This window comes from Pundamilia nyererei, unplaced genomic scaffold (assembly GCF_000239375.1).
Source record: "Pundamilia nyererei isolate P.nyererei 1_Seehausen unplaced genomic scaffold, PunNye1.0 scaffold01834, whole genome shotgun sequence".
NCBI classification, from domain to species: Eukaryota; Metazoa; Chordata; class Actinopteri; order Cichliformes; family Cichlidae; genus Pundamilia; species Pundamilia nyererei.
In genome coordinates this window covers 1-8,241 of record NW_005189235.1, presented here as the reverse complement: position 1 = coordinate 8,241, position 8,241 = coordinate 1, and the positions used below count along the sequence as shown (strand labels likewise).

At 40.9% G+C, this 8,241-nt stretch overlaps 2 protein-coding genes across 2 annotated transcripts; both read right to left on the bottom strand.

Annotated features, from left to right (window-relative positions):
- Positions 1-7: 7 nt before the first annotated feature.
- LOC102204507 (adapter protein CIKS-like) lies at positions 8-5,662 on the bottom strand. The gene is made up of 11 exons (XM_005755541.2): positions 4,627-5,662; positions 4,361-4,467; positions 4,130-4,186; positions 3,602-4,033; positions 2,680-2,821; positions 2,383-2,567; positions 2,175-2,263; positions 2,029-2,097; positions 1,835-1,939; positions 1,421-1,495; positions 8-1,108 (listed from the first exon to the last, which is right to left on the bottom strand). Exons 3-11 carry the CDS (start codon positions 4,143-4,145, stop codon positions 962-964), a joined length of 1,260 nt encoding a protein of 419 aa, XP_005755598.1. The 5' UTR covers positions 4,146-4,186; positions 4,361-4,467; positions 4,627-5,662; the 3' UTR covers positions 8-961.
- A 1,215-nt stretch (positions 5,663-6,877) lies between these two features.
- Positions 6,878-7,887, bottom strand: LOC102204776 (probable G-protein coupled receptor 139; the record flags this gene model as incomplete). The annotated part of the gene is made up of 1 exon (XM_005755542.1): positions 6,878-7,887. A coding segment is annotated over one exon (1,010 nt), but the record flags the coding sequence as incomplete, so codon positions are not given.
- Positions 7,888-8,241: the final 354 nt, after the last annotated feature.

The window sequence follows — 8,241 nt, the reverse complement described above, 5'->3', positions numbered from 1 at the left end:
TTCACTCTCATCTTTACTCCAGAGGGTAGAAGTATTCCTGGATCATAGTGGTGGTCTGTGCGTTTGCGTGGTTTTTGAACGTGCATTTGTAAATGCAGTCAGATATCACATCCACGGACTCTTTCAGAACAAATCCTTAGCCCATGCAGTCTACCGCTGAATCACGTCTTGAAAATCATAGCCGCTCAATATCAATTTTCAGCTTTTTCTATTATGTACAGAAATATGTTAGTGATACTTATTTACTCTAGATCATGAATTCTCTAAATGCTTTGCAATTTTACATCCAGAATGTTCTTTTTGTTTGTTTTTTTACAGTCCTACTTAGTACTCCTTTTTTGGTTGATTTTCTATATCTCTCTATCTCTATATAGTTTTTTTTATCATTAGTAGTAGTAGTGGCCTGCGTTGCCTTGTGAGCTGAAAGATATTAAAAATAAACACACTTCTCAAAATATACTAATGCTTCTCAGTTTTGAGATTACTCTTAAAGCACTGTACCTGCCCAGCACTTAACTGTACACTGTTAGGAAAAAAATAGATTAGATAAATAATTATGTGGCTGAATATCCAGATATTTGTAAGTGTTGGTGAAGACTAAGCCAGATCTTTCACATGCACAAAATCACAACTTCAGATATGTACTAATGTTTCTAATATAATAAGCTAGAAAAAAGCCTTTCTGCCTTCTTGTAGACAAATATTGGTTAAATTCATTTGAAGTGTATATTAAGGAAAGAATAAGAAACCAAAATGAAACCTACAAAGCTCTGATTGGCCAGTGTAAAAGCAGATTTGTCGGAAATAAACAAGTACGTTTAATCTACTTGTAAAAGTTAGATTAAACTTCAACTTCATTGATTGTTTATAACTGAACACTGTAAAAGATCAGTAAATCTGGGGTAAAGTAAACAATTTTAACTATGCCACATATTTTGTCCCAGTCCTCTTTTTACTGCTCTCAGACAGGACGGAACGTGAGGGTGAGGTCAGCACTCCGGTGTGGGATGATGTAGCGCTCCTCCCTCAAGAGACGCAGAAGCAAATCCTGGGTGTCCTGGGGCCAACGGTAGATTCTGGTACTCTGAAGCCAGCTGGGTACATGAGCCTGTAAGAGGATACGAGGGGTAGCCGTGGGTTAGCATGCACAGTCAATGTACTTAATCCTCTGGATTCATGGGCCTTTTACCTGGAACCTAACTGCCCTCATCTCTTTCCTGTTTATAGTCTACACAAAGCTGTAAACTTTATTTGTCCTTTTCTTTTCAATCAGTTTTTTTGGAGGGTTTTATTTCCTCACATAGGTTTTACTTATGCTTCCAATGCGGGGTGATGGTGAGTGGTTTATTAAAGGGTCAGTTCACACAAATCACAAAGACATGTCCGTCCGTCCCCCCAATCATGTGTTGATCAATCTTACCTTGGCTGCATTGGGAAACATCACAGGAACCAGTCTGAAGTTCAGGCAGCCTTGCTGGATGTACTCATTTTGAATCTGTGCCATTGTGAAAGGATAGTCAGTGATAGAACTAAACAAAGGCTTCACTCATGAGTTCAACCAAAATGTATTTTCCTTGTCACCTAACATTGACACAATTACACATTGTGATTGATGCTCTGACAGAAAGCAGAAGAATTTGACTGCACTCTGCTCTGGCACACTAACACAGTGAGGAATCTGGGAGGAACGGCTGTTTTCAGTCCCTGGGAGGTATTTCCTCATTCTTCCATGCAATTGAAATGTGAGAGGAGGTACTATAATGATACAGAAAAGCCACAAGAGGGAGACATTGTGAGAAAATATTTGCTTCTCAGTTCCTAAGAGGCCATTTACCTGGTTGTGGATGTACTTTGTGTGCAGGCCATGCTCATCGACTCCATCTCCTTCCACATCCGCTTTGTACTTGGGGCTGATGGCCACAATGATCAGCACTGATTTCTGTCAAAACAATCCTCACTGTCAATTTTTCAGCACAGCTGTGATAAGAGTTGAAGAATTGCCTAATCAAACTCAGCCGTCACACTTACATCATTCAGAAAACGGTCCATCCATTGGTTGATACCCATGCTTCGGATTGAACTGTCAAACATGTCGAGCTGAGGAAAGGCAGAGCGAGTGAGAACATTTGAAGTGGAGTGAGCATCTGCGGGAAATCAAAGGCTGATGGACTTACTGAGGGTCTAAAGCCTTGGTCCACGAGAAATTTAACAAACATGAACATTTCCTTGGCTATGTCCACTGAATATGTGATAAAAACTCTTCCTGTCAATGAGGGAGGGGAAAAACAGAAAACAAAAAAACCCATCAGTCATTATCCTGAACAGAAGGGAAACATGAAACAGAAGGGAATGATGCATGCTTTGGCACATGGTGGGACTTACTGCACTCCTCGGGAAGACTGATGGTCCTCCTGATCTCCTTCGTGCCCGATCCTGCGCCTGCAAGGTCGGAGCAACCCACGCTGACCTCATGCATCACGTCTAGAGGAGGTGTTGCATAGGGAGGCGCAGAACCACAGTGACCATTAAGAGCACCTTTAAGTTGCTGCCCATTTTGAGAGAGATTCCTGTGGAGGGAAATGATGAGAAATGACCACAGAGTGACTCACAACATACGGTATTGGGGAAAGTATTCCACCAGTGAACCAATGCTAGAATTAGTAGATCATAATGACAAACATTTTCTGGTGAGGTTGAGGCTCCTGGTGTCGGGCTGCTGGGTAACCCGGGTCTTGATGACAATAATTATCGCGTCCGCGCAGGTTTGCTGGAGGCCAGCACGCGCGCTGTTTCAGACAGCTTCCCTGCATTGGCATGTGGCCTGCAGACAGACACAGAGGAGCAGACATAAGTTCCTCTTTCAGATGGTTTAGCAGAAATGAGATGCAGATTGTCCTGCTTCTGGAATGCAATAGCACATTTACTGTTTGTTCTTGAGTGCTAAAATTATGGTTTTAAATGATTGCTGCCTACAACCAATTTTTTTCAGTGACATTCAATATCATATGTCAAATTCATAGTCACAATATGACCAATTATAGTTAGCATTTGTTATGGGACACTCGATGTTTCCATGTTATTGAGCGCCAGCCGCAAAGTAAAGATGTCTTAAAGTGGGCATGAGTTTGGTGTTTTAGTGTCCTATGACACAGTATCAACAAACAGGGCTGAAAAAGGAAGCTAAAAGCTACAGTTCACCAGCTTGTCAGTCCCTATAGAATCCCATTTTAAAATGCTTAACATTTTTACAGCCTGTTACAATGTGGCACAGCAGCGCTGACTTCTGTGTGAATTTGTTTTCCTGCTCACCTGGTTGGATTTTTTTTTTCTTCACAGGCCTAAAGTTGTGGGTGTGATTGTTTATGCTGAAAGGTTTCAGTAAACAGTAGAGAAACCTATGCATTACGTATTTTTTTGTTTTCCACGTAAATCTGTGGACTCCAAACATATCAGCAAAAACTGAGACATTGTAAGGGATTAAGGTACAGATTATTTTTCCTTTCATTTGTGACCTCTTTTACGGTGTTCTGTGTAAATATTGGATAATTTTTCAGATCTACTTAAATGAAACAATCCAGTGGTAATTCACTGACATACTCACATGGCATATGTGGAATTGGCATTTTAACATAGTTGATGCTGTTGAAGTCCGATTTGAGCGGTTGGGGGGGCTCCAAGTACTCTGCATCGTCCACAGAGTGGCTCCGGTGCTGGCTTGAAGGGCCTATGGGGTCTTGCTTATACTGCACTTTCTGTCTTAGGCTAACATGCCAAAAATCTTCCATGAATGGGGCATTCACGTGTCCCGAGAGTGGTGCTGCTGGAGAGTTAATGCGAAACTGGTGCTTATACTGGTTCTCAGGGAATTTACTCAAGCCCACTTGTTTTGCTGCCCGCTGTGGAGGCTCAAATTCACGGGCCTCTAGCCTTTTGACGGTCTCTGTGTGTGCGTTACACTGTTCACATGGGGGGAGCCGTTCCAAGTCCAGAGTCTCACCCATTTCAACAGGAATGCTATGATGGGGACAAGGCCCTGAAAGCAAGAAGGAAAAGATCAACAGGTTTTTACTCACTTCACTTAAAATGGCATTTTTGGCAAGCTGATAGCTCTGTGTCTGTGCCTTCCTACCTTTATAAGGGTCCATTTTTTTAATTTTATTTTACCAATTAAAAGTGTCTTTGGCCTCTGTGGTGAAAATGAAAGCAGTGTTAAAATAATCTGTTGCAACATGGCACCTTAAAGACAGACACACACAAAAACACACGCACGCACATACACACACACACACAGCAAAACGCCCTACATAAAATCAACATGGCGGTTACAAACCGAGACTAGAACCACAGGGAAAAGCATTACCCTTAATATGGCAAACGCTTCTCGGTAGAAGTATTCATGTGTTCTTTTATTTTTCACACTGAAACAAGTGAAAACGGAGGATCTCTACAGGTGGGTTGAAGCGTAACCTGATCGTGACAAACAAGTACAAAGGTCAGAATCATTCATCAAAAGCAATGCCAGGTATTTCTTTTTAAACAATAACTAAAAAAAAAAAAGAGTCAAAAGTTAACATGGTGTTTGACATTACAAGTTAAAGAACAAAGCCAATGTGTTTTCACACCTACCTTCGCTTAAAGCTGCTCAGCCTCAGCACAAACCTGTTTTGTGGCAAACAGGAAACATTCCCGCTGCTTGTTCCTTCCTGTCTTATGCAAATCTTGGAAGTCTCGTGACCCATTTATGCAAAAGGTGTGGAGCGTGAACTCCAGGGCTGCCAATCAGGTTGCTTCTTCAACCAGGTAGGCAGGCTGCAGCTAGCCACATTCAACTGTTTTGTTGGAAAGGTGTCATGTTTTGTTTTCATCACACATTGTGAAGCAATGAAATTGAAGCAGCAGGGGGGAAAAGGATACACAGGACTTGACAGGTAAAGAACATATACTACAGCATGTATAAAACGGTACAGTGACCCATTTTCAAGGCCATCAACCAAGAACATGTTTTTGTTTCATAACTAGACATGATCCATATCACACCCAAGTCTGATTTTCCTTTTTTGTTTTATAAACAAACTGTATTGACAAAGGCCCACAGTCGGGCAAAAGGTTGTATATAATGGTTCTTTGAGCAAAATGCATACCATGTTTTTGTGTGGATGGGAAAAAATGCAGTAACTTCTGGGTCTGAAAAGAGAACTAGTTTAATATCTTAAACTTGCATTCTTTCTGATGTTCAACACTGGTCATTCCTGTGCTTGGAAGAAGAAACCAAGAGGGGTGTGTCATTAAGCTAGATTACTAGGTTAGCAAGAAAGTCTTGTTTTAAGTTGTTTGTCATGAAAGTGGCTCTCTTTCTACCTGACTAAAAAATGGTGGTAATTTAACCTGAACAGGAGCGGGTTATGTTCAGGATTTCTTTTTACAAACGGCTGGACTTGCACATGATTTTTTTTCTTTGCATATTAGAATTTAAATTGTATCTCTGTATCATGGCTTTTGTACCTCACTGATATTGCAAATGAAGCGCAGCTGTACAACCGTCACAATGTTGCTGGAATGTTCATCTGATGATGCAGAAAATGTGTAAATGTTCATATACTTGATTCTGATCTGCTGCTCTTTTACAGCGCAGTTAGTAGAATGCAGAACACACACAAAGAGCACCTGTCAATCAATAAAATTGATTTAACTTCTGCCAACAAACTAAATTTCCACATCGCCTTTATTAAGGTACAGGCCAGTTTTAAAGTTCCAGAGCTCTACTGTGAATGATAGGCAGAATTCATAGGGATAATTTTATATGGAAAAAGATCATATGACACAGCAAAGAAAGGCCACCTCAACAGAGAAAGTTGCAGAAATTATAGCGTGATATCGCTCATCTCTGACTGGGGTTTTAGGTTTTGTCAAGTCAGCTTATACAAAGAAAGCCTGACTTATTTCCTTGGTAGTACACCCTTCAGTAGTACAGAAGGTTGATTTTAAAACAACAAGAGTGCCCAAAATCAACCTTCTGGGTTAATAATGTAACTTTAGTAACCAGTGACTGTTGGTGACGATGTCAGTAGATGTACTTTATATCTTGGCATCACATACAGTAAAAACATAGACGTAGGACCCCGGTTGGAAAAATTCAGCCAATATGCAGTTCCTTAAACCTGCCTTCTGTCTCAAGTCCACCTGATGACGATAGCTGTGAATGCAAAAGGACTCCCAGTCCCATAGAAGTCCATGGAAAAATGGCTTTCTGACTTAGAAGGAAAACGTTTTGAGAGGTTAAGTTTATGGGCTCAGTCACTCATTTTGGGTCATATTGAATACAAAATAAATTTTTAAATCTCAGTCATAATTTTTTTTAAGAAATAGAGGCTTATCTGTGGCATTAATTCACAAAATATCTGTTTATCTGTTGGATTCAGCTTTTTGGGACATATGTATAACTTCATAGCAATCAAGAAATTGTTGAGGTGTTTCAGAGCAGGTCATCCATCTGTCCAATTTGGGCTTTTGCTGCAATCTAATATTGTTGTATGTATTGAGAGCCATGACACCAACATAGATATTTTAATCTTTCTTTCAAGTCCTGTCACTTCATTTGACATTTTGACACCTTTTCAGAATTCGTCCCAAGTATCTGTTTTTGCAATATATCATGTTAAACAAGTTTTTCATATACACCATCTGCGTATATGCTGATACTGTTCTACCTGTGTAAACCAACCAAACACATCATTCTGGCTTTAGGTTAATATCGAAGTTGATGAGTTTCCGGGGATACAGCCTATAAAATTAGGTAAGTTTACCTTGATTCACAGCTTTTATGTTAAAACTAGTTTAAAGAAGAAACTTTAACCTTTTTATCTTATTGGAGTTCGTTCTATTCTGTAGGTTTTAAACTGGTTAGCACCACAGACACAGGGTTGCTGGAATATGAAGCCTTATGATCCACCACTGAAAAAACTTTCATGGTAGTATTTGTGAGGACAGAGCCCAGTTCAAGTGCCTTCTCATTACAAGTCAGTACCTGGACCAGCTCTTGCCGGAAGCGGCGACTGACCATACAGTAGAGTAGGAAGTTTGTGGTGGAGTTCAGGTTCTGCAGCATGTTGGCAATGTCTCCGGCAACGTTGATTGGAATGCTGTAGTCGTTTCTATTAAAATTCTCATTATTGTAGTTGGTCCTCAAGATGCAATACGTGACAAAACGAGGAAGGCTAAGCACAACAAAAGCCACAGAGACGGTTCCCAGCAGGAGAATGGTCCTCCTCAACATGCCCCTCGTGCTTTTACCCTGCATGACACGATACTCCTCTTTAGTGAAGAGCTTACTGGCGTTGCACAAATGGTACCCAATGAGGTAATTGAAAATGATAACCAACACGATCGGAATTCCTCCTGAGAGGAATGTAGTTATCCACACTATAACAGTAGTGTAGGTCTCATTGCGGTATAGACATCTGGGCAATGTGATGTTCTCTCCATCCACTGTGAGGTTCACAGGTGTGACAATATTGATCCAAGCCAGAGGCACAGAGACCAGGTGGGATACCAGCACAATAGCTATGCAGGTAAGCTTAGTGACCCTAGTTTGTGACAAATGCTGTTTGACAGCCGTGCTGCGGAGGACCAAGTAACGCTCGATGGTGAACACCACCACAATCCAAGAGGAGCTGTAGAGTGACCCATACTGCAAAAATCCCAGAATGCTACACCAGGGGTAAGAGTGCCAGAAGGGCTGCAGGGTCCAGAAGGCGAGAGTTAGGTCAATAAGAATTACCCACACCAAGTAGAAAATGTCAGCAATAGCTAGACAACTGAGGTAGATGATGGCTGTGTTGGACATCCCACAATTACGGAAACAGATCATGTAGAATGTGAAGAGGTTTCCTAGAACAAAGAGTAGGAACACAGGCCCACACTCGTTTATTGATCATTTGGTCAAAGATAAAAGCTAAAACTAAGGATGCATATGATATTGTACACATCCACAAGATACAGTAAGTAGCAAAATTAATCTGATGTCCAGTTTTCACACATTTTTAACTATTCAGGAACTATTTAGGAAACTCATGGATTCCATCAAGGATTTGGTAGCTAGCATACATCAGTTAGCTAATGTTGTTGGTTACAGAGTAGCTGTGTCCAAATTCAGAGGCTACATCCTCCTGAGGCCGCATTTGTAGGCCGATTACATCACAACGACGCGACAAAGGCTTGAAGACTGAGAAAAAATAATTCAGA